Source organism: Maniola hyperantus, chromosome 26 (assembly GCF_902806685.2).
Source record: "Maniola hyperantus chromosome 26, iAphHyp1.2, whole genome shotgun sequence".
In the NCBI taxonomy this organism is placed as follows: Eukaryota; Metazoa; Arthropoda; class Insecta; order Lepidoptera; family Nymphalidae; genus Maniola; species Maniola hyperantus.
In genome coordinates, this window is record NC_048561.1 from 6,212,419 (window position 1) to 6,237,709 (window position 25,291).

The 25,291-nt window shown below is 42.1% G+C and overlaps 3 protein-coding genes across 5 annotated transcripts in view; 2 read left to right on the forward strand and 1 right to left on the reverse strand.

The window, feature by feature from the left end:
- The window catches only part of Tnks (tankyrase), a 92,515-nt gene that overhangs the window by 53,361 nt on the left and 13,863 nt on the right, over nucleotides 1–25,291 (reverse strand). For both annotated transcript variants that reach the window (XM_069507660.1, XM_034982407.2), the window contains one exon: nucleotides 24,860–24,994. In XM_069507660.1, coding sequence (XP_069363761.1) covers nucleotides 24,860–24,994 — 135 coding nt within the window. The remainder of the gene's footprint in view (nucleotides 1–24,859; nucleotides 24,995–25,291) is intronic.
- Nucleotides 992–8,532, forward strand: LOC117994488 (acyl-CoA Delta(11) desaturase-like). Its single transcript, XM_069507351.1, has 5 exons — nucleotides 992–1,171; nucleotides 3,920–4,076; nucleotides 5,258–5,432; nucleotides 6,415–6,576; nucleotides 8,088–8,532. The coding sequence occupies exons 1-5, from the start codon at nucleotides 992–994 to the stop codon at nucleotides 8,530–8,532; spliced, it is 1,119 nt and encodes a 372-aa protein (XP_069363452.1).
- LOC138404249 (acyl-CoA Delta(11) desaturase-like) lies at nucleotides 13,307–23,900 on the forward strand. Of its 2 annotated transcripts, XM_069507783.1 has the most exons (6): nucleotides 13,307–13,337; nucleotides 16,725–16,961; nucleotides 19,193–19,367; nucleotides 19,987–20,082; nucleotides 20,864–21,025; nucleotides 21,790–23,900. In XM_069507783.1, exons 2-6 carry the CDS (start codon nucleotides 16,727–16,729, stop codon nucleotides 22,235–22,237), a joined length of 1,116 nt encoding a protein of 371 aa, XP_069363884.1. In that variant the 5' UTR covers nucleotides 13,307–13,337; nucleotides 16,725–16,726; the 3' UTR covers nucleotides 22,238–23,900. The 2 variants fall into 2 exon arrangements, with proteins under 2 accessions (XP_069363884.1, XP_069363885.1); XM_069507784.1 differs by lacking the exon at nucleotides 19,987–20,082.

The following is a 25,291-nucleotide window of genomic DNA, read 5'->3' on the forward strand; positions in this document are numbered from 1 at the left end:
ACGTCAAATTACGTCATTTCGATGTTAATGAGACATGGTTTCAGCGCAGCAATAGCAATTTGCGGGACTTATACAGGTCACTATTTAAGGGTAACTGATAGAGATCTCTTATAAAGATAAGTGCTTCCCAGTCCACTTTTGCTCTCTCTTTCTCTTTACTGTAAATGTTTTTGGTGCAAATGAAAAAAGCATACAAAAGCTATATATCAACCGTTATAGACTTTGAAACCATCTAACGAGCGGGATAACTTGGAAGGGGTATGGTAGTTTCAGTAAAGTCCATACCCCCTGGTTGGTTTCTACGCGGCATCGCATTAGAACGCTAAATCGCTTAGCGATACGGCTTTGCCGGTAGGCTAGTAACTAGCCACGGCCGTACCCTCACACCAAACCAGACCAAATACCGTAATATAAAAAACTAGCTTATGCTCGGGACTTCGTCGTTTGATGCCTACGTCATAATAGCTATCTGCATGCCAAATTTCAGGCCGATCCGTCCAGTAGTTTGAGCTGTGCGTTGATATATCAGTCAGTTAGTCAGTCAGTCACCTTTTCCTTTTATATATTTACATATATATTCCCAAACTATCCCTGCCGGGAATCGACCCCCTGACCTCTCACTTATCTATCTATATCACTACACACTGGTACTGATTCTGAGCACAACCTAATTTGAGAGTATTCGCATCCTCTTCTTACTAATGTGATATGAAAAGGACAGACGCAGTTTGACAGTTGTTAATTTAATTTTTAGATGGTAAAACCCGTGATTTTAGCACGCACTCGCGAACCTACTGTTTAAATTTGTAGCGTGCACTAAAATTTAGAGTCTTTAAATGTAAAGTTCATGTTCTGTCCCTTTTTAGCATTGTTAAAAAGAAAAGGATGCAGATACTCTAAATTTAGTTTAGAGAAAGACAACGGAATCGGTGCCAATGTCTGACCACAGCGCTCACCCGTCATGATGAAAAGCTTTTTTTTTCACAGCACCATGCCTCCTTCCCTAACGTATACGGAGACTATCCAAACTCAAGAACATGCGAAAATCCATACAATTGATGACATCAAGCTAGACCCGTACCCCAAGTTGGTGGCACCGCAGGCAGCGCCGCGGGAATACACTATCCTCTACCCAACTGTGGTCATATTCACATATGGTCACCTGGCCGCGGTATATGGACTCTACCTGGCTTGCACCGCCGCGTCGTGGAACACTTTGATATTCAGTGAGTATTGCCGTCATTTGACACTGCATAGTGGGTCATTTGACTGTGTCAAAGTGCAGTTAGCAAGACCCGTACCCGAAGTTGGTGGCACCGCAGGCAGCGCTGCGGGAATGCACTATCCTCTACCCAACTGTGGTCATATTCACTTATGGTCACCTTGCCGCCGTATATAGACTCTGCCTGGCTTGCACCGCCGCGTCGTGGAACACTTTGATATTCAGTGAGTATTGCCGTCATTTGACACTGCATAGTGGGTCATTTGACTGTGTCAAAGTGCAGTTAGCAAGACCCGTACCCGAAGTTGGTGGCACCGCAGGCAGCGCCGCGGGAATACACTATCCTCTACCCAACTGTGGTCATATTCACATATGGTCACCTGGCCGCGGTATATGGACTCTACCTGGCTTGTACCGTCGCGTCGTGGAACACTTTGATATTCAGTGACTATTGCCGTCATTTGACACTGCATAGTGGGTCATTTGACTGTGGTAAGTGCAGTTAGCAAAACCCGTACTCGAAGTTGGTGGCACCGCAGGCAGCGCCACGGGAGTACACTATCCTCTACCCAACTGTGGTCATATTCACTTATGGTCATCTGGCCGCGGTATATGGACTCTACCGCGCCGCGTCGTGGAACACTTTGATATTCAGTGAGTATTGCCGTCATTTGACACTGCATAGTGGGTCATTTGACTGTGTCAAAGTGCAGTTAGCAAGACCCGTACCCGAAGTTGGTGGCACTGCAAGCAACGCCGCGGGAGTCCACTATCCTCTACCCAACTGTGGTCATATTCACATACGGTCACCTGGCCGCGGTATATGGACTCTACCTGGCTTGTACCGTCGCGTCGTGGAACACTTTGATATTCAGTGAGTATTGCCGTCATTTGACACTGCATAGTGGGTCATTTGACTGTGTCAAAGTGCAGTTAGCAAGACCCGTACCCGAAGTTGGTGGCACTGCAAGCAACGCCGCGGGAGTCCACTATCCTCTACCCAACTGTGGTCATATTCACATATGGTCACCTGGCCGCGGTATATGGACTCTACCTGGCTTGCACCGTCGCGTCGTGGAACACTTTGATATTCAGTGAGTATTGCCGTCATTTGACACTGCATAGTGGGTCATTTGACTGTGTCAAAGTGCAGTTAGCAAGACCCGTACCCGAAGTTGGTGGCACTGCAAGCAACGCCGCGGGAGTCCACTATCCTCTACCCAACTGTGGTCATATTCACATACGGTCACCTGGCCGCGGTATATGGACTCTACCTGGCTTGTACCGTCGCGTCGTGGAACACTTTGATATTCAGTGAGTATTGCCGTCATTTGACACTGCATAGTGGGTCATTTGACTGTGTCAAAGTGCAGTTAGCAAGACCCGTACCCGAAGTTGGTGGCACTGCAAGCAACGCCGCGGGAGTCCACTATCCTCTACCCAACTGTGGTCATATTCACATATGGTCACCTGGCCGCGGTATATGGACTCTACCTGGCTTGCACCGTCGCGTCGTGGAACACTTTGATATTCAGTGAGTATTGCCGTCATTTGACACTGCATAGTGGGTCATTTGACTGTGTCAAAGTGCAGTTAGCAAGACCCGTACCCGAAGTTGGTGGCACTGCAAGCAACGCCGCGGGAGTCCACTATCCTCTACCCAACTGTGGTCATATTCACATATGGTCACCTGGCCGCGGTATATGGACTCTACCTGGCTTGCACCGTCGCGTCGTGGAACACTTTGATATTCAGTGAGTATTGCCGTCATTTGACACTGCATAGTGGGTCATTTGACTGTGTCAAAGTGCAGTTAGCAAGACCCGTACCCGAAGTTGGTGGCACTGCAAGCAACGCCGCGGGAGTCCACTATCCTCTACCCAACTGTGGTCATATTCACATACGGTCACCTGGCCGCGGTATATGGACTCTACCTGGCTTGTACCGTCGCGTCGTGGAACACTTTGATATTCAGTGAGTATTGCCGTCATTTGACACTGCATAGTGGGTCATTTGACTGTGTCAAAGTGCAGTTAGCAAGACCCGTACCCGAAGTTGGTGGCACTGCAAGCAACGCCGCGGGAGTCCACTATCCTCTACCCAACTGTGGTCATATTCACATATGGTCACCTGGCCGCGGTATATGGACTCTACCTGGCTTGCACCGTCGCGTCGTGGAACACTTTGATATTCAGTGAGTATTGCCGTCATTTGACACTGCATAGTGGGTCATTTGACTGTGTCAAAGTGCAGTTAGCAAGACCCGTACCCGAAGTTGGTGGCACCGCAGGCAGCGCTGCGGGAATGCACTATCCTCTACCCAACTGTGGTCATATTCACATATGGTCACCTGGCCGCGGTATATGGACTCTACCTGGCTTGCACCGCCGCGTCGTGGAACACTTTGATATTCAGTGAGTATTGCCGTCATTTGACACTGCATAGTGGGTCATTTGACTGTGTCAAAGTGCAGTTAGCAAGACCCGTACCCGAAGTTGGTGGCACCGCAGGCAGCGCCCCGGGAGTACACTATCCTCTACCCAACTGTGGTCATATTCACATATGGTCACCTGGCCGCGGTATATGGACTCTACCTGGCTTGCACCGCCGCGTCGTGGAACACTTTGATATTCAGTGAGTATTGCCGTCATTTGACACTGCATAGTGGGTCATTTGACTGTGTCAAAGTGCAGTTAGCAAGACCCGTACCCGAAGTTGGTGGCACCGCAGGCAGCGCCCCGGGAGTACACTATCCTCTACCCAACTGTGGTCATATTCACATATGGTCACCTGGCCGCGGTATATGGACTCTACCTGGCTTGCACCGCCGCGTCGTGGAACACTTTGATATTCAGTGAGTATTGCCGTCATTTGACACTGCATAGTGGGTCATTTGACTGTGTCAAAGTGCAGTTAGCAAAACCCGTGCCTGAAGTTGGTGGCACCGCAAGCAACGCCGCGGGAGTAAACTATGCTCTACCCAACAGCGGTAATTTTTTTAAATAGAGATAGCGAGCAAACGAGCAGGCGGGTCACCTGATGTTAAGTGATTACCGCCGCCCATGAACATTTGCAGCACCAGAGGAACCGCTGATGCGTTGCCGGAGTTTTAGGAATTTGTTATATTCACATAGGGTCGCCTGGACTCTATAGTCCATATACCGCGGCCAGATGACCCTATGTGAACCTATATGTGACCATGGTAGTGGAACACTTTGACATCCAGTGAGCATTGCCGTCATTTGACGTTCGTGACCTGACTTTAGCGTTCAAGTGCTGCGGTTTCCGATGCAAGGTCGCCATTCCAGCACCTTGGGACCCTAACGTCTATCAGTTTTTCGAACTATGTACCCTGCCCATTACCACTTCATCTTTGCGACCCGCTGAGCTATGTTGGTTACGGATCTCCTCATTTCCTCATTGATCACGTAGAGAAACTCCAAGCATAGCTCTTTCCATCGCCCGCTGAGTGACTCTGAGCTTTCTTATGTGGCCCATAGTTAGTCCATGTTCCGGATCCTTACAACATGTCCGGATTGAAACAATGCTGCCCGGTTCAGGGTACCAGCTGAAAATCAGCGCTGTATGTTCTTGTGCAACAAGGCATACAGCATAATGCTGAGCTGGGACCCTTTTTCGGGTTGTGCCACACATGACAGTTTGTTCCGGCGCTTCTTTTGCTTGAAGCGCGTTGGGCTTATTGCTCAGGTGGAATAAGCGCCGGAATAACCAGCTCTTAGTTATATGTTGTGATGTGTGACATCATCATCATCAGCATCAACCAATAGACGTCCACTGCTGGACATAGGTCTCTTGTAGGGACTTTCACACGCCACGGTCTTGTACCGCCTGAATCCAGCGGCTCCCTGCGACTCAATCTGATGTCTTCCGGTGCGAGGTCGCCATTCCAGCACCTTGGGACCCCAACGTCTACCGGCTGTACGAACTATGTGCCCTGCCCATTGTGTTATGTGCCACAGTTTGGTAAATAAACGTCTTTTCTTATTTTCTTTCTGCCATTCTTTTCTGTTCCAGATTTCATAGTGTACATTCTAGCGGGTATCGGGGTAACGGCAGGCTCACACCGACTGTGGTCGCATCGCGCGTACAAGGCCAACACTGCGCTCCAGATCCTCATCATCCTGATGAACTCCATGGCCTACCAGAACACAGCATTCGACTGGGCCAAGAAGCATCGGCTGCATCACAGGTAGAACATTCACCCATCCCTACCCATATTATTTTATTTTATTTTATTTATTAAATTAACTAACGGCTACTTACTCTAATACATTTTAAAAAAAAAACTTAATTCTGAAAATATTATTTACTAAGTGCAGTCGCCAATTATAAGTTAATACAACATTTACAAACATATGTGACAAAATAAAAAACAAACATCAATAAGATTAAAGATAATACTTCCTACTCAAGACTTCCAATATGCAAAGATCTTTTCCCGAAACTTATATAAAGAGTCAGAATTAATGTCAATGACAGAGCTGTGGTGGTTAAGAGTTTTACATAATCTAGAGACAGGAGAATTGGCGCCAAGGACAGTTCTACACAACGGTGGACAAAGTGGTGTAATGGGTTTACGTGGATAATGGACAGGAACCTTAAATTTGAAGCTGCTCAATAGTTGAGGACAGTCGATCTTAGCATTAAAAATTTTATACAAGAATTGCAGATCTAAAAGTTCCCTACGTTTTTCTAACGAATACATTTGGAAATAAGACAATCTTTCTTTATATGCAAAATTTCTACTACCTTTTCCAACACTAGTAGCTAGGTGCCAAAGGAATCTTTTTTGGATGCGTTCAAGTCTCAAAATATGTGTTGCATAGTGAGGTCTCCAGACCACTGAACCATATTCCACGATACTCCTGACTAAGTTATTGTAGAGATATTATAAATGCCAAAGTGTGTTTTTTTGTTGATTTAAAGTTGTATAAAATTAAAGTTGAATAAAAAATAAGCGGTTATATCCGGAAGTGATCATAACGGAAATTGGTCATAATGGGAAGTGGTCGTAACGGAAAGTGGCCATAGCGGGAAGTGGTCATATTGGGAAGTGGTCATAACGGACCCAAACGCTTTTTTTGTACCCGTATTCGAGCAAATAACACTATCTTTGTCTTATTCTTTATCTTTGTCTATTGTGGTAGCTCGATAAATAAATATCATTGCAGATATAGCGACACGGACGCCGACCCCCACAACGCGACCCGTGGGTTTTTCTTCTCCCACATCGGCTGGCTTTTAGTTAAAAGACATCCAGACGTGAAGAAACGGGAGCACCTCATCGACTTGTCTGACTTGTACGCCAATCCCGTAGTCATGTTCCAGAAGAGGTGAGACCAAATACAATTACTATTACCACAAAACTTGTAGGGCTCTTTCTCTCTCTCTCCGGTCGTTCCTTCTTTACTTTTTTTCCTTATTTTTGAGTGCAGAGCAGCTACTCAATTGTATTACGCTCTAGCCTAATTTATGACTAATAAGTAATTAAACTAAGAAATTATCTTATATACTGTTTGACGGATAAAAACTAGTTGATTGTATTATCTATGGCGTGCTCTGCGGAGTAGCGAATCTATGAAAAACGTCACTCTGAAATGGCGCGTGAAAAGAGTAGTTTGGTCTTGTGCTGATATAACTAAGAATTACTATGTGAACAGTGAATAAAAGCCTTCTAAAGTATATCAAAGTATCTTAGTCTTTCTTGATTTGAGATACACTTTCTTCACGTGTTCTTTCAGCACTTACACTATGTATAATGTACACTATCACTTATCACTATACACTAACTCAAAAGGTTTGGTCCTTTTTAGTCTTTTCACTGTCTCTCCTTTGTTACTGAAGATGGTGTTCGTACCTCAGGCTGCTATTTGGTGCTGCTTAGTTTTAGAAAACTCCTCTCTTCCGTATGGTATCGCTGATTATTATTTTGAGTGGAATAGTTTTTCTTGAGTTTTGTTCCTTTATTTTGGGTGTAAAAATTTATACGTAATGTCCGTTAACGCTTTTTTTAGGGTTCCGTACCTCAAAAGGAAAAACGGAACCCTTATAGGATCACTTTGTTGTCTTTCTGTCTGTCTGTCTGTCTGTCTGTCTGTCTGTCTGTCTGTCCGTCTGTCTGTCAAGAAACCTACAGGGTACTTCCCATTGACCTAGAATCATGAAATTTGGCAGGTAGGTAGATCTTATAGCTGACATTTGGGGAAAAATCTGAAACCGTGAATTTAGGGTTAGATCACACAAAAAAATTAAATTGTGGTCATGAAACTAATAATTAGTATTTTCAATTTTCTAAGTAAGATTACTATATCAAGTGGGGTACCATATGAAAGGTCTGCACCTGTGCATTCTAAAACATATTTTTATTTATTTTTATGTATCATAGTTTTTGAATTATTCTGCAAAATGTCGAAAAAATACGACTGTAGTACGGAACCCTCATTGCGCGAGCCTGACTCGCGCTTGGCCGGTTTTTTTTTCTTCTGTAAAAGCTAAAATTGAAGTTCAAAGGCTTGGATGAATAAATCTCTATGTTCAAAGGCCTCTGCTTTATGTCAGGGTGTCACATCACTATCAAATCTCTGTAAGAAGTTTCTGCAGAGAAAAATTAAGCAGGCGCTCCTTTAAAAGTAACATATTTATTCTTATTTGATAAGTAGGTACTAAATCAGTGTTTGTTAAGCTTCGGGCTAAATATACATATTTTTTGTGGATTTCAACTATATATATGAGGAAGTTATAAGCCTCTGATTGACGGACGGACGGACGGACATAAAAAACGCAAACCCCAAGTAGGCTCGGAGACCTAACTAAACCAATTTGTAGTAGAGTAAACCTCTTTCAGGTACGCCTTCCCAATTATAATATTCTTCTGCTTCTCCCTACCGACCTTCGTGCCAGTGTACTTCTTCGGAGAAACCCTCAGCGTAGCCTGGCACGTCAACATCCTGCGCTACGTGTGCAACCTACACATGTCCTTCTTCATCAACAGCGCTGCCCACTTGTGGGGGAACAAGCCTTACGACATAAATATCAAACCGGTGCAGAATCTCTTCGTGTCTTTAATAGCTCTTGGGGAAGGCTTCCATAACTACCACCACACGTATCCATGGCACTACAAAGCAGCGGAACTGGGTAACAACAAGTTGAACCTGAGCACCAAGTTCATAGATCTGTTCGCGTGGATCGGCTGGGCTAAGGATCTGAAGACGGTGCCTGAGCATGTCGCGCATACCAGGATGATCAGAACTGGGGATGGAAGCGACATGTGGGGTCATAAAGATCATTAATCCATTACCAGTCACCACCTATATTATAAGTGTTTTTGTTATTGGATTCGTCCGCGTGGACTACACAAATTTCAATCCCCTATTTTACCCCCTTAGGGGTCGAAATTTCAAAAATCCTTCCCTAGCGGATGTCTATATCATAATAGCTATCTGCATGCAATTTCAACCCGATCCGTCCAGTAGTTTGGGCTGTGCGTTGATAGACAGTCAGTCACCTTTTCCTTTTATATATTTAGAAGATGAATATTTAAATTAATGAAAGTTAGTTGTTTATTAAAATTTTATATTATTTAATATTTAAAATACTTTAAGTTTAAATTAAATGCCTACGTTTAATATTTTGTGTGTTTAAATTGACCATCACCCATCTGTATGGTACCTTACACCATAACTTTGTTATATAACCAAAAAACTCCGAATTTGTGCCAAAGAAACGGAAAAAATATTTAGCTTATGATAGGGGAGCCCAAGCGGGAATTTTGTAATTTATTCGAGCGCGTCAGATTAAGGCAAGATGCAGAAAAGTGTGCATTTCAATAATCTGACAATTTGAGTGTGACAAAAGGAAATGGGAGAGTCACAAAGTTTCAAGCATCGGTCATGACCTTTGGTTTCGTCCAAATCGTCAGTCTTTTTAATAGGAGCTTACTCGAGGATTCACTGAACACCCCTTCTTAATATCTGACCCGCTCGATAAATATTTTTGGTTCTAATTTCTTTTTTTCTTAAATTTATAGACTCGCGCTTGGCTGCAATTAGACCTGGTGGTAAGTGGTGATGCAGCCTAAGACGGAGCACCCCCTTCTACCCCTTCGTACGGCCACTTCCACCGTCTGCTCGCTATCACTATTAAAAAAAAACCTTAATATAGCCGCACCATTAGAGGATATATACAGTCGTATTTTTTCGACATTTTGCACGATAATTCAAAAACTATGATGCATAGAAATAAATAAAAATCTGTTTTAGAATGCACAGGTGAAGACCTTTCATATGATACCCCACTTGATATAGTCACTCACTTCGAAAGTTGAAAATACTAATTATTAGTTCATGACCACAAATTAATTTTTTTGTGTGATCTAACCCTAAATTCACGGTTTTCAGATTTTTCCCCAAATGTCAGCTATAAGACCCACCTTCCTGCCAAATTTTTTGATTCTAGGTCAACGGGAAGTACCCTGTAGGTTTCTTGACAGACAGACGGACGGACAGACAGACAGACAGACAGACAGGCAGACAGACAGACAGACAGACAGACAACAAAGTGATCCTATAAGGGTTCCGTTTTTCCTTTTGAGGTATGGAACCCTAAAAATCCTTAATATAGCCGCACCATACGAGGATATTATCAGAAAGGATCCACGATCCTCAACCTTCATGTATATGAAACTCTTAGTTACTTAGTTCCTACGTCATAAGGCTGTACATGCCTTATGACGTAGGAACTAAGTAATTAAGACCTTTTCGATAGGTAAAATTATAGCCACTAATTAGATATCTGTGTGTAATTCATCAACAGGAAAACAACACGTGCCTGCGGTTACTGTTACCTGTCATGGTTTATTATTCAACTGCAGTCTTACGCTCGCGACTTCGTCCGCGTGGACTACACTTTCAAACCCCTATTTCACCTTCTTAGGGGTTGAATTTTCAAAAATCCTTTCTTAAGTGGATGCCTATCTGCATGCCAAATTTCACATCCAGTAGTTTGCGGTGTGCGTTGATAGATCAGTCAATCCGTCTCCTTTTCCTTTTATATTATTCCTATTTTCCTTTTATACTATTCGCGACATGCGATTTTCAAATAAAGACTGGCAGAACGTTCCGCTGCGGGCATCGCTTCATCGAGAATTGCCGCCGCGTGCGCCGCCACGATGAACGCCGCGTGGGACGCGTCGATGCAATCCGCTGGCTCGGCCGCAAAAAACGCTCTATCTCAAACAAACACGTATAAAATTGCTTCTCCGTAAACACACTCATACAACGCCATCTGTTTAAATTCAGTGCGGGCCGCGCCGTCCGTCGCAACGCGCGACGCCCCGCGTCTCCGTAAACGAGGCCTAAGTGCCGTTTCACGCACCGCCTCACCGTAAACAAAAGAAACGTACGACGCACCGCGAGACGCCACGCCACACGTGACGCGCGACGCCCCGCGTCTCCGTAAACGAGGCCTAAGTGCCGTTTCACGCACCGCCTCACCGTAAACAAAAGAAACGTACGACGCACCGCGAGACGCCACGCCACACGTGACGTGCGACGCCCCGCGTCTCCGTAAACGAGGCCTAAGTGCCGTTTCACGCACCGCCTCACCGTAAACAAAAGAAACGTACGACGCACCGCGAGACGCCCCGCCACACGTGACGTGCGACGCCCCGCGTCTCCGTAAACGAGGCCTAAGTGCCGTTTCACGCACCGCCTCACCGTAAACAAAAGAAACGTACGACGCACCGCGAGACGCCCCGCCACACGTGACGTGCGACGCCCCGCGTCTCCGTAAACGAGGCCTAAGTGCCGTTTCACGCACCGCCTCACCGTAAACAAAAGAAACGTACGACGCACCGCGAGACGCCACGCCACACGTGACGTGCGACGCCCCGCGTCTCCGTAAACGAGGCCTCAGTTAGAAGCCAAAACAATAAACGATGAATTAAAAGGATTATTGTTAAAAGGCAATACTGATAGCGATTCGCGATCCGTACCTACTCACCGATAGATAACGTTAGAAAAATATTTTTGTGATCCATTAGACGATTATCGGCTAATGCGTTTCACATGTACCTACCTACCTACCTCTTCCTCTTCAGCGACCCTTTGCCGACAATAACATGCTGAAAGAATCACCATTCGTTGGGCATTATCTTTGACACCATGCAAATCAAATTGACATAGAATAATACTAGCTTATGCCCGCGACTTCATCCGCGTGGACTACACAAATTTCGAACCCCAATTTTACCCCCTTAGAGGTTGAATTTTCGAAAATCCTTTCTTAGCGGTTGTCTACGTCATGATAGCTATCTGCGTGCCAAATTTCAGCCCGATCCGTCCAGTAGTTTGAACTGTGCGTTGATAGATCAGTCATTCAGTCACTCACTTTTTCCTTTTATATATTTACGGTACCGGACCATCAAAATAAAATCCCGGGTCACAATATTCCCAATTTTCGAAAATCCTTTCTTAGCGGTTGTCTACGTCATAATAGCTATCTGCGTGCCAAATTTCAGCCCGATCCGTCCAGTAGTTTGAACTGTGCGTTGATAGATCAGTCATTCAGTCACTCACTTTTTCCTTTTATATATTTACGGTACCGGACCATCAAAATAAAATCCCGGGTCACAACATTCCCGCATTGTTTTAAAAATATTACCAACTATTGAACTATTTTACCAACAAATTCTGCCCTTTGATTGGCTGTGGAAAAATGTAAACAGCGAATCAACCTATCAAAGGGCAGAATTTTTCGACGATTACAATAACGATGAATACGTTTTTCTTACAAAATCGGGGGGCTGCTTGGATCTAAAAGTGTTAAGTTGGTCACGAAGAGGCAATGTAAAAATTACCGGGCCATGGCAGAACAATGTCTGGGAAACACTGATCTAGTGTATTTTCGAGATTAGATTAGTGCACTACTTGGAAAGCAGTTGGCAACACTGACTTTTGCTGCGTCTATCGACAGTGATTAGTGCACTACTTGGAAAGCAGTTGGCAACACTGACTTTTGCTGCGTCTATCGACAGTGATTAGTGCACTACTTGGAAAGCAGTTGGCAACACTGACTTTTGCTGCGTCTATCGACAGTGATTAGTGCACTACTTGGAAAGCAGTTGGCAACACTGACTTTTGCTGCGTCTATCGACAGTGCCAGTGCGACAGAATCATCCCGGTCATTAAGGGGAAAGGAACAAGGATCGGGAAAATCCTGCCAGCAAAAGATCGAGAAGGAAATCTCTTAAGGAACTGACTCAGCATTCAGCAGCTATACACAATAAGGAAAAAAACATTCATGAAGCTCTTATTATTAAACTAGCTGATGCCCGCGACTTTGCACGCGTGGAATTGGGTTTTTAAAAATCCCGTGGGAACTCTTTGATTTTCCGGGATAAAAAGTAGCCTATGTCACTCTCCAGGTCTTTATCTATACCCATGCAAAAAATCACGTCAATCGGTTGCACCGTTGCGACGTGATTGAAGGGCAAACCAACACACTTTCGCATTTATAATAAGGGTACTTAGGTAAATAGGGTCTTGGAATGTAGTAATAAAAATCATGTTTTTTTTTAATTATTCTCTTTTCTGCTCTGTCTGTTTTAGAATGTACAGATAAAGCCCTTTCATATTATGATACCCCATTTTGTATATTATAATTACTTTTAAAGTTGAAAATACTAACTACGTGTTCATGAACACATATTGATATTTTTTTTTGTGATGTAACTACAAATTCACGGTTTTCGGATTTTTCCCCTTGCGTGTACTATAAGACCTACCTATCTGCCAAATTTCACGAATGTAGCTCAACGGGAAGTATCTTATAGGTTTCTTGACAGACAGACGAGGTGAGGGTTCCGTTTTTCCTTTTGAGGTACGGAACCCTGATAAATGCTTTACGGTAAAAACTGAATAAAAATCCCCACAGTAACTAAATTACAGTAACTAGTGCGCACAAACAGACAAACTCAGCTGAGAGACTGTTTTATAATGTGTAGTGATTCAGGATTGTATAAAATATACAGTATAATATGATATCCTTTTATTGTGGTTCAATCCGCCTGTGGGGAACATCCTCCGAGAGAAATTAGGTATGTACTTGTTCACTTCATCATCTTACTTCATTTCATGCTTGCCAGCCCAATACTAAGCACAGGTCTCCTGTCAGGATGAATGAAATGAAATGAAAATCTCTGTATATAAAAATGAATCGCTAAATGTGTTGCTGATCGCAAATGTCGAGAACATCTAAACCGATTTCGTTGATTCTTTTTTTATAATACTCCTTGAAGTACGGGGATGGTTCTTACGGAGAGAAAATTTTAAAAAATTGCCTGAAAAAGTCTAAAAACAACACTTTTCTATATTCCCATACAAAAGATTCGTAATAATACTTAAAAGTCAATTTGAACTTTAATATCATACCGTACAGTTTAAGTGTTAGTGGAGAGGTTCCGGGAAGACAAAACAATTGAGTGACCTGTTAGAATAGAATAGAATAGAATAGAATAGAATAGAATAGAATAGAATGTTTTTTTATTCATGTAAACTTTTTAAAAGTTCTTATGAATAGTCAGGTAGTTTTAATTTACCACTGGTTAGGCGGTACGAAGTTCGCCGGGTCAGCTAGTTTAAAAAAAACTTACAATTTAGTGTCGGGAACCCTGAAGTAAGTTTAATAAACCTGTGTCTCCGGGTCCCCGTTCCTTCTCGTCAGTCTCAAACATAAATTAAGTGTTAACAAACAAACTATAAATAAGTCTAAACAATAAGCATGCAATGTGTCGTGCGTGTGTATGTGTGTGTGTGTGTGTGTGTATTTATGTGTGTGTCTGTGGTTGTGTGTTTTTTTATGTTATTGTTTTGATATCGCTTTAATTACCTATTTATTTTAATTTTAAATTTGTAATTTTAGAAGAATTTCCGTATCGGTCTTGTATCGAATTTCGGTTTTCAGTCCACTCCTTTGCCCGTTGATCTATTGAGGCTCTAATTATTATTCATGTACCTAAACATTTTTTTTAAATACCACGTTTTTAAAGCGGATGAAACCTATAAAACAGTTATAGTTATTAGTTAGTTATGAGAATTGAGAACGCTTGTAAGATTTCTTCTCGGCAGGAAAGGCATTCCGAACCAGTGGTAGATGCATCCGACTATTCGTAAGCACTTTTAAAAGTTTATTCGAATAAAAAAGATTTTCATTTTTTTTTTCATTTTTTTCATTTAAAACGAGAAACGTGAGTCGCATGCAATAGATAAAGGGAAATATGTAATAATATAGATAAGAACATAACTACCCATATTATAAATGCGAAAGTGTGTTTGTTGGTTTGTCCTTCAATCACGTCGCAACAGAGCAACGGAATGACGTGACTTTTAGGGTTCCGTACCTCAATAGGAAACACGGAATCGTTATAGGATCACTTTGTTGTCTGTCTGTCAAAACCGTGAATTTGTGGTTACATCACACAAAAATTAGTATTTTCAATTCTCGAAGTAAGATAACTACCTATATCAAGTGGGGTATCATATGAAAGGTCTTCACCTGTACATTCTAAAACAGATTTTTATTTATTTTTATGCATCATAGTTTTTGAATTATGTAGAAAAAATACGACTGTAGTACGGAACGCTCGTTGCGCGAGCCTGACTCACACTTGGCTGTTTTTTTTTTGCATGTGTATAGTTAAGGACCTGAAGACTGACATAGGCCTTTTTACTTAGGTACTTTTTATCCCGGAAAATTAAAGAGTTCAAGTATTCTCATAGCTACCTACAATTATTTTATTTATGCTTTTTAGTACGCTTTGAAAACATGGTATTTAAAAAAATGTTTACTTAAAACGTTTCGTTTCTGTTATTATAAGAGAATTAGTTTTCGTTTTTCATTTAAAAAAAAACTGTTTTTATGATTGTCCCATATACAGGGTGTAACCAGAACGCTAGCAAAAACGAAGACAGGTGATAGTACTGATTATTACTAATATGATATCACAAAACGCGAAGAAATATAAAAATAAAATCCTATAATGTTCTATATTGCAAATGAAACATCTGACTGACGCTAACGAACGTTGTGTAAGTAGGCCACTCGGAGTCAATGCCGCGTCGTAGGTGGGATATTGACCTGAGTTTTGCTCGCTATACATTGCGGGCTTGAAAAATACTAAATCACTAAAACTACAAAATGAGGCAAATGGCTATTTGGTATTGGATTGTGTTTAGGTATTATGACAATAACGCTGAGTTTGCTAGCGTTCTGGTTGCACCCTGTATATAACGGCCCATATCATGAAATATAATATCATCCTCATCATGACCAACCCTTCGCAGTCGGAGGTCTCAGAGAGGTCTCAGAGCCTCCCAATAAGCGCCGAGGGTGGCCACCGAGGGAATTTTAGTGGGTAGTAATCCTACATAATCCGTAGAGAGATTACGTAAAACGTTGCAGTAGCGACAGCAACGCGACAGCAGTAGCAATGCGACAGTTCATTTGATGTCTCAAGCCTGTCGCAAGCCTGTCGCGAGATACGTAATCGCCCGGCCGATGTCTTTCCTAGGACATCGGGTATCTTTAGAAGATCCCCCCCCCCCCCAATGTATCTTTAGAAGACCCCCCCCCCCCCTTTATATTACGCTAAGTTTTAGCTAGCGTTCTGGTTACACCCTGTATCGCAGAAACAATAACCATTCAATTATGCTCATAACTTATCGTTTTATTACCTACATATTTTTGTAAACTGTTACGAACGATGTCAGGCACACATTTCATACATCTCCGTTACGCATTGTAAAGTACTTTTCTCCCACTTGCTCGGAAATTGCTACTTTACTGAAGAAAGGATGTAATCTAGTCTTTACTGGCCGCACGCCAGCAATTTCCAAGAGGACTGTAATGGAAATTGTTGGACAGTTTCATAATGATTGACGAGGTTCTTTATGTGTAGACTAAATTAGGTTTTTTTAAGTACACAATTTTGTTAATTTACTGACTTATTAACTTCAAAATAGAGCCTCAATAGCTCAACCGGTAAAGGAGTGGCCTGAAAACCGAAAGGTCGACGGTTCAAACCCCGCCCGTTGCACTATTGTCGTACCTACTCCTAGCACAAGCCTGACGCTTAGTTGGAGAGGAAAAGGGGAATATTAGTCATCTGACATGGCTAATATTCTTTTTTTTAAAAACTTCTTTTATTTTGTTTTTTTTCTCTTGTCTATTTTAATATTGTTCTTTTTATTTTGATTTTTAAATAGTTTGTTTTATTTAAGTACCTACTTATATCTTTTTTTATAATTATTATTTTCTTTTTAAATAATATTTTTTACTATTTAATCGGGGTATGATCGGCCTTCCAATATTACTACTCGGCCAGTAAATGCTTTATTTCAGGCCTAGACTTTAATGTACTATTACAGTTGGTGTTTTCTTTTGAACAGTATATATTTTAGTCTAGTTTTTTATTGTCTGCACACAGAAATGACTGCCTCCAAGGATAAAGAAGTGATCCAAAACCAAGAAGATGAAAAACCCGAAACGGTTGAAGATGATATGAAGTTAGACCCGTACCCGAAGCTGGTGGCGCCGCAGGCAGCGCCGCGGGACTATGATATCATCTGGTTGTCCGTGATCAGGTTCACATATGGTCACCTTGCCGCGGTATATGGACTCTACCTGGCTTGCACCGTCGCGTCGTGGAACACTTTGATATTCAGTGAGTAACCAGCGTTAGTGTTACTATACAGCATAAGCTGTGATAGCCTAGTGGTTAGGACGTCCGCCTTCTAATCGGAGGTGAGGGTTTCGTCGGACACGCACCTCTAACTTTCCGGAGTTATGTGCGTCGAGTAATTAAGTTGTAATTAAGGTTCTCAAAGGTGTGAATTCTACCAATCCGCACATGGCCAGCGTGGTAGACTATGGCCAAAACTCTTCTCACTATGAGAGGAGACCCGTGCTGTGAAGCTTCTAGATAGGATATCAAAAGGAGGCTCAAAAGAACCAAGCCGTTCGAATTAGTGTTAAAAAGTACATAAGTGCAGCGTTTGTGTAATAGTGCTTGTGCTACTTTATTTTTCTAGGTCACAAGAACATAGTGAACTGTAAGTACGTGTTAGAATAAACTAAGGACAGTTACTGGACTGTAAATTAGATTTAAAAATTAATCATAAGTAGAAGTTTAAGCTAGAATAATATTACTTATTAGCCCATAGGCTAGATGGTAGTAAAGCTGCCATTTTATAATGGTGCTTTATGGTAGGAAAAAAAATCTTTATCACCACTTACAACAATACTTCACACTTTTTGAGATTACCTCCCAGCTCTAAAGCTCCAAACGAATTAATTTGAGAAAACGCCATTTATGCCGACCAAAAGTCACGTTTCTTTTTTTTCATTCATTCAACCGAAAAATGCAAAGTGTATGCCATTGGTCTGAATCGAAAACAACCCACCAATGACAGCCTCTTTGAAATTTCATCCAATGAGATTATTCCAAAATCTTAATGCAGTTGTAAAAAGTATGTGATTTGACTCAAACGATAAATTATTATTTGAAAATCATGACACACTGCTGTAATTCACCTTTCCGGCTTCCACATAGTTAGCGGCATGTCTCGGACTCGGATCCATATGTCATCACTGTACTAGCAGCACGCATTGTTCGAACGACTTTACTTTTCGCCTTCAAGCACTAAGTAATTTCGGACGAGAAGTCATCTTTAAGTTTCCGGAACGCTGCCCAGCCTGGCTGACAGGTTGGCTTCGGCGGCCAACCCTCACAGTCATAAGCCGTAGTTACATATCTATATATATAAAATTCAAAGTCCTGACTGGCTGACTGACTGACTGACTGACATATATATCAACGCACAGCCTAAACCACTGGTCCTAGAGACATGAAATTTTGAGGGTGTGTTCTTTGTAAAGATTAGGTATCCACTAAGAAAGGATTTTTCGAAATTCCACCCCTAAGTGGGTTAAATAGGGGATGAAAGTTTGTATGAAGGTCTGTCATTTTTCAAGTTATTTGCATGAAAATTGGTATTTGGGTTTTCGGTCACTAATGAAGAAATACGTGTTCCAGGATTTTTGGAAATTCATCCCCCACCTCGATTTTCTAAATTCCACCCGAGCGAAGCCGGGGCGGGTCTGCTAGTTTGAAATACCATGGAGTCATACGAATCGCTGCTTCGTTTCTAATGCGCACTGCTAGAATATTTCCGCCTTTCCGGCTTCCATTTTCCCTGCCATTTCGCACGCAAGCGGGAGCGTGCACGATCTCACGCTAGCCGTGCCGCTCGCTCACAGACGCTTGCTTGGGGTGACCATGTTTTTCGAGGACAACGACTCAAAACTACAAGCTTATAACTTCGTTAATTTTCTTTAAATATTTTAGTTTGTATATATCGGCGCAACAGCATATTAAACTCCAGTTATTTGATGATGTGTAACTCTTAAAATAATTACAATGATTTAAATAATAGTGACAATATCAATTAAGTTTTCCAAATCAAAAGTTACGGTTTTGATTGTTTTAAATTAAAGTTAAAGTTAAATTATAATTATTCAGTTAAGTTAAAATGATTAATTATTTGTTGTAAATAGGTGCGCAGCAAGTTAAACAATTAATTGAAATGATTTTCGTAAGTTTCATTATCTGATTCATCCCCTCTCGATTTTACTATAAATAAGAGTGTTTGTTGCCGCGCGCCTCATTACGGCTTGAGCAGCCGAACAGTACAGAGTTCTTATTATTGTTGCGCTGTTACTTTATAGAAATGTTCAATAAAAGAATTATTTTGAAGAAATTATAGTTTTGAATACTGTTACTATGCAGAGTAATGATAATGTTGAAGCAAATGATGTAAAAATATTCGATACGTTTCCGGTATATGAGTATACTAAAACTAACGTCGTATAAGTAAAAAAAATCTCTACTTCCAGGTTTAATAGTGTACATCCTAGGGGGTATTGGAATCACAGCAGGGGCACACCGGCTGTGGTCGCACCGCGCGTACAAGGCCAACACTGCGCTCCAGATCCTCATCATGCTGATGAACTCCATGGCATTCCAGAACACCGCCTTCGATTGGGCCAAGAAGCACCGGCTGCATCACAGGTACAATCTATTTGATTGTGTACCAATTTCCTCTAGGGGTGTTCGAAAACAAGACAGACTTTGGGGTCCCAAGTTTTTTTTTTTTTTTTTTTTTTTAGATACAAGTTAGCCCTTGACTGCAATCTCACCTGGTGGTAAGTGATGATGCAGTCTAAGATGATAGCAGGCTAACCTGGAAGGGGTATGGCAGTTTTTAATAAACCCATGCCCCTTTGGTTTCTACACAGCATCGTACCGGAACGCTAAATCGCTTGGCGGCACGGCTTTTACCGGTAGGGTGGTAACCAGCCACGGCCGAAGCCTCCCACCAGACCAGACCAGAAATTAAGAAATTATAAAATTCCAAACCCCTGCCAGGAATCGAACCCGGGACCTCCCACTATTAAGACCACAGCGCTCACCACTGCGCCAGGGAGGTCGTCAGATGCTAGAATGGCTACCTCGTACCGGAAAGCTCAGCGTTAGAAGACTATCTACTAGGTGGACAGACAACAACAAACGTCGCAGGAGCCGCTGGATGACGGCAGCGCAATACTGTGGCGTGTGGAAGTCCCTACAAGTACAAGACACCTATGTCCAGCAGTGGACGTCTATCGGTTGATGATGATATTGATCCTAGGGCCAAAGCGGCATTCCTGATCATCATGCTGATGAACTCCATGGCCTTCCAGAACACCGTCTTCGATTGGGCCAAGAAGCATCGGCTGCATCACAGGTACATTTGATAGTGTACCAATATCCTCTAGGGGATGTCTAATTGTCCATCCTACGTAGTTCTACAACATGTGAGACGTTAGAGGACAGAAGTGGTCATACGGTTAATGGACATACCGGGAAATGGCCATATTGGGAAATGGTCACATTGGTAAATTGTCTTATTGGGAAGTGGTCATAACGGACCCAAACGGTTTTTTGTACCCTTATTCGAGCAAATAACACTATCTTTGTCTTATTCTTTTATCATCATCATGATCAACCCATCACCGGCTCACTACAGAGCACGGGTCTCCTCTCAGAGTGCGAAGGGTTTTGGCCATAGCTAGTCTACCACCAGTGGCGTGCACAAGGTTAGAAGCCCGGGTAGGCATTAGTTAGGTAGGAACCTGTTTACTGGCAGGTCATAATGAAAAATATGCATTGAGCTATCACAACTGGGGTAAGCAGTGCATTTATGCCTCTATGACCTGCACGCCACTGTCTACCACGCTGGCCATGTGCGGATTTTTAGACTTCAAACACCTTTGCGAACATTACGGAGAACTCTCAGGCATGCAGGTTTTCTCACGATGTTTTCCTTCACCGTTAAAGCAAGTGATATTTAGTTAATTAAAACGCACATAATTCCGAAAAGTTAGAGGTGCGTGCCCGGGATCGAACTTCTAACTCCGATTAGAAGGCGTACGTCCTAACCACTAGGCTATCACAGCTTTCTTCTTTCAGTCTTATTCTTTATCTTTGTCTATTATGGTAACTCGATAAATAAAATATCATTACAGATACAGCGACACGGACGCAGACCCCCACAACGCGTCCCGTGGGTTCTTCTTCTCCCACATCGGCTGGCTCATGGTCAAGAGACACCCTGACGTGAAGAAACGGGAGCACCTCATCGACTTGTCTGACTTGTACGCCAACCCTGTGCTCATGTTCCAGAAGAGGTGAGTTGGCATTGATTTGTCATCATGGTATAACCACACTATTTTTAAAGTTTCGAAGTAAACAAGGAACCCTAGTTTTTCCATGTCCGTCTGTCTGTCTGTCTCTCCCTCCGCGACTTAGCTCAGAGACTATTAGTAGTAGAAAGCTGTATGAATGTACATAGGGTTCCGTACCTCAAAAGGAAAAAAGGAACCCTTCTAGAATCACTTCGTTGTCGGTCTGTCTGTCCTTCCTTCAATCACGTCGCAACAGAGCAACGTAATGACGTGACTTTTAGGGTTCCGTACCTCAATAGGAAACACGGAACCCTTCTAGGATCACTTCGTTGTTTGTCTGTCCGTCGAGTCTGTCAACAAAACCTATAGGGTACGTCCCGTTGACCTAGAATCATGAAATTTGGTAGGTATCTAGGTCGTATAGCACAAGAAAAGGAATAAATCCGAAAACAGTGAATTTGTAGTTGCATCACAAAAAAAATTAAATTCATGAACAAATAATAATTAGTATTTTCAATTATCAAAGTAAGATAACTATATCAAATGGGGTATCATATGAAAGGGCTTCACCTGTGCCTTCTAAAACAGATTTTTATTAATTTTTTTGCATCATAGTTTTTGAATTATCGTGCAAAATGTCGAAAAAATACGACTGTAGTACGGAATTGGCCGATATTTGCATGGGTACAGTTATAAAACTAATTAATAAAATCTAAATCCACGCGAATTTCTCCTTAACAATCAATTAACAAAGCGATTCTTTTCAGATACGCCATCCCAGTCATAGGTACTGTCTGCTTCATCCTACCGACCCTAATCCCGGTCTACTTCTTCGGAGAAACCCTCAGCGTAGCCTGGCACGTCAACATCCTGCGCTACCTGTGCAACCTACACATGTCCTTCTTCATCAACAGCGCTGCCCACTTGTGGGGGAACAAGCCTTACGACATAAATATCAAACCGGTGCAGAATCTCTTCGTGTCTTTAATAGCTCTTGGGGAAGGCTTCCATAACTATCACCACACGTATCCATGGGACTACAAAGCGGCGGAACTGGGCAACAACAAGCTGAACCTGAGCACCAAGTTCATAGATCTGTTCGCGTGGATCGGCTGGGCTAAGGATCTGAAGACGGTGCCTGAGAACACAGCGCACGCCAGGATGAAGCGGACGGGGGATGGCAGCGATATGTGGGGGTACAAAGATATTGAATAATAGAACAATAAAGCCAGTCTTACCGAGCTAGTGAGATGAAATAGTTATTTATGTTACGAGTGTGCAAAGTAGAATATTATAGTCTAGAATAGTACGGTCTTTTCTTCGCGGATTTCGAGCAATAAAGAAAAAAACATCAAACCGGTGCAAATCTCTTCGTTTCGTTGGTGGCTTTTGGGGAAGGCTCGGGGGATGGCAGCGATATGTGGGGGTACAAAGATATTGAATAATAGAACAATAAAGCCAGTCTTACCGAGCTAGTGAGATGAAATAGTTATTTATGTTACGAGTGTGCAAAGTAGAATATTATAGTCTAGAATAGTACAGTCTTTTCTTCGCGGATTTCGAGCAATAAAAAAAAATCATCAAACCGGTGCAAATCTCTTCGTTTCGTTGGTGGCTTTTGGGGAAGGCTCGGGGGATGGCAGCGATATGTGGGGGTACAAAGATATTGAATAATAGAACAATAAAGGCAGTCTTACCGAGCTAGTGAGATGAAATAGTTATTTATGTTACGAGTGTGCAAAGTAGAATATTATAGTCTAGAATAGTACAGTCTTTTCTTCGCGGATTTCGAGCAATAAAGAAAAAATCATCAAACCGGTGCAAATCTCTTCGTTTCGTTGGTGGCTTTTGGGGGAGGCTTCCATAACTACCACCACACGTATCCATGGGACTACAAAGCAGCGGAACTGGGTAACAACAAGTTGAACCTGAGCACCAAGTTCATAGATCTGTTCGCGTGGATCGGCTGGGCTAAGGATCTGAAGACGGTGCCTGAGAACACAGCGCACGCCAGGATAAAGCGGACGGGGGATGGCAGCGATATATGGGGGTACACAGATAATGAATAATAGTTGTAAAGCTGCTATACTTGGCGCGAATGCTTGAGGATTTAAAGGCATGAGACGCTAATAATTAAATCTAGACAAAAGCTAGTTACAACTTAGAAATGACTGAAATGGCGAACCGTGTTTCTGACGTTTCATTATGATGTACTTCTATTTATTTTTACGCACAACAGACGGAAACGTTTAAGTGCGGAAACTAGCCCAGAGCGAAGATGATGTATTTTTGATTAGGTCACGTTGGAAATTCGAAAAAGTGGACTTATAATATAAAAGTCCATTTTACTCAAAATATAGTCCATATATCTAAATATATAAAAGGAAAAGGTGGCTGACTGACTGACTGATTGACTGATCTATCAACGCACAGCTCAAACTACTGGACGTATCGGGCTGAAATTTGGCATGCAGATAGCTATTATGACGTAGGCACCCGCTAAGAAAGGATTTTTCAAAATTCAATCCCAATTCAAGGGGTTGAAATAGGGGTTTGAAATTTGTGTAATCCACGCGTACGAAGTCGTGAGGATAAGCTAGTCATTTTTATAAAATAGACTTTTGCACGCGGATTTCGAACAATAAAGCCAGTCTTTCAAGATCTAGTGAGACGAAATAGTTATTTATGTTGTGACTGGGCCATAATATATTTGTAGCACACGTGCGATAATAATCTACTTTACAGATTTGACAGCGGTGAAATAAAAGCTATTTTACGAGTAAATAAATTTTGAAAAATATATTTAAATTATTGTTATTATTTGTTAATAAATTATTTGTTTCATCTAAAGATAAATATTATGTGAATAAATGATGGAATTCAATATGCTGTTTTAATAATAAGGATCGTGAAGCGACCTTCGTCAATCGTCCCTCCTGCCACTCCTTATTAAGGTTATAGGTACTTCTTACGTGAAAGAAAGAAAGAAAAATTTTCGCACTCTGAGCTCGTTCAACAAAGACGTATATTCTAATTACTAAAATTATAAAGAAGAGAGCAGTCTTAACGCGTTGAACAAAGACGTATATCCTTTCTCCTATAATAATAAAGAGAAGCACTCTGAACTCGTTCAACTAAGACGTATATTCTTATTACTAAAATTATAAAAAAGAGAGCAGTCTTAACGCGTTGAACAAAGACGTATATCCTTTCTCCAATAATAATAAAGCGGGCAACAAAGACGTATATTCTTTCTCCTATAATAATAAAGCTGGTACTCTTAATTCGTCGAACAAAGACGTATATCTTTTCTCCTATAATTATAAAGCGGGCAACAAAGACGTATATTCTTTCTCCAATAATTATAAAGCGAGCACTTTAAACTCGTCGAACAAAGACGTATATCCTTTCTCCTACAATTACAAAGACAAGCACTCTTAACTCGTCGAACAAAGACGTATATCCTTTCTCCTATAATTACAAAGAGAAGCACTCTTAACTAGTCGAACAAAGACGTATATCCTTTCTCCTATAATTATATAGCCGGAGCTCTCAACTCGTCGAACAAAGACGTATATCCTTTCTCCTATAATTATATAGCCGGAACTCTCAACTCGTCGAACAAAGACGTATATCCTTTCTCCTATAATTATAAAGCCGGAACTCTCAACTCGTCGAACAAAGACGTATATCCTTTCTCCTATATTTATAAAGCCGGAACTCTCAACTCGTCGAACAAAGACGTATATCCTTTCTCCTATAATTATAAAGCCGGAACTCTCAATTCGTCGAACAAAGACGTATGTCCTTTCTCCTATAATTATAAAGGGTACTCACCATCGGAGTCAGCTCTGGTGTCGGGAGCGTGCGCCCCGCATGCCAACAGCAGCCGGCACGCGGCGGCGGAGTCGCGGCGCGCTGCTAATGACAGTGCGGACTCGCCGCGTCCGTCACTGGCGTTCACTTTCGCACCTTCAACAAAAAAATCCATACTATTAATATTTTCTTTTTTTTTTTTTTAAAAGAACATTAGCCATGTTAAATGACTAATATTTCCCTTTTTCCTCTCCAACTAAGCGTGAAGCTTGTGCTAGGAGTAGGTACGACATTAGTGCAACGGGCGGGGTTTGAACCGTCGACCTTTCGGTTTTCAGTCCACTCCTTTACCGGTTGAGCTATTGAGGCTCAATGGTTACAGGAGCGGACTGAATTCTGAAAGGTCGGCGGTTCAAACCCCACCCGTTGCACTATTGTCGTACCTACTCCTAG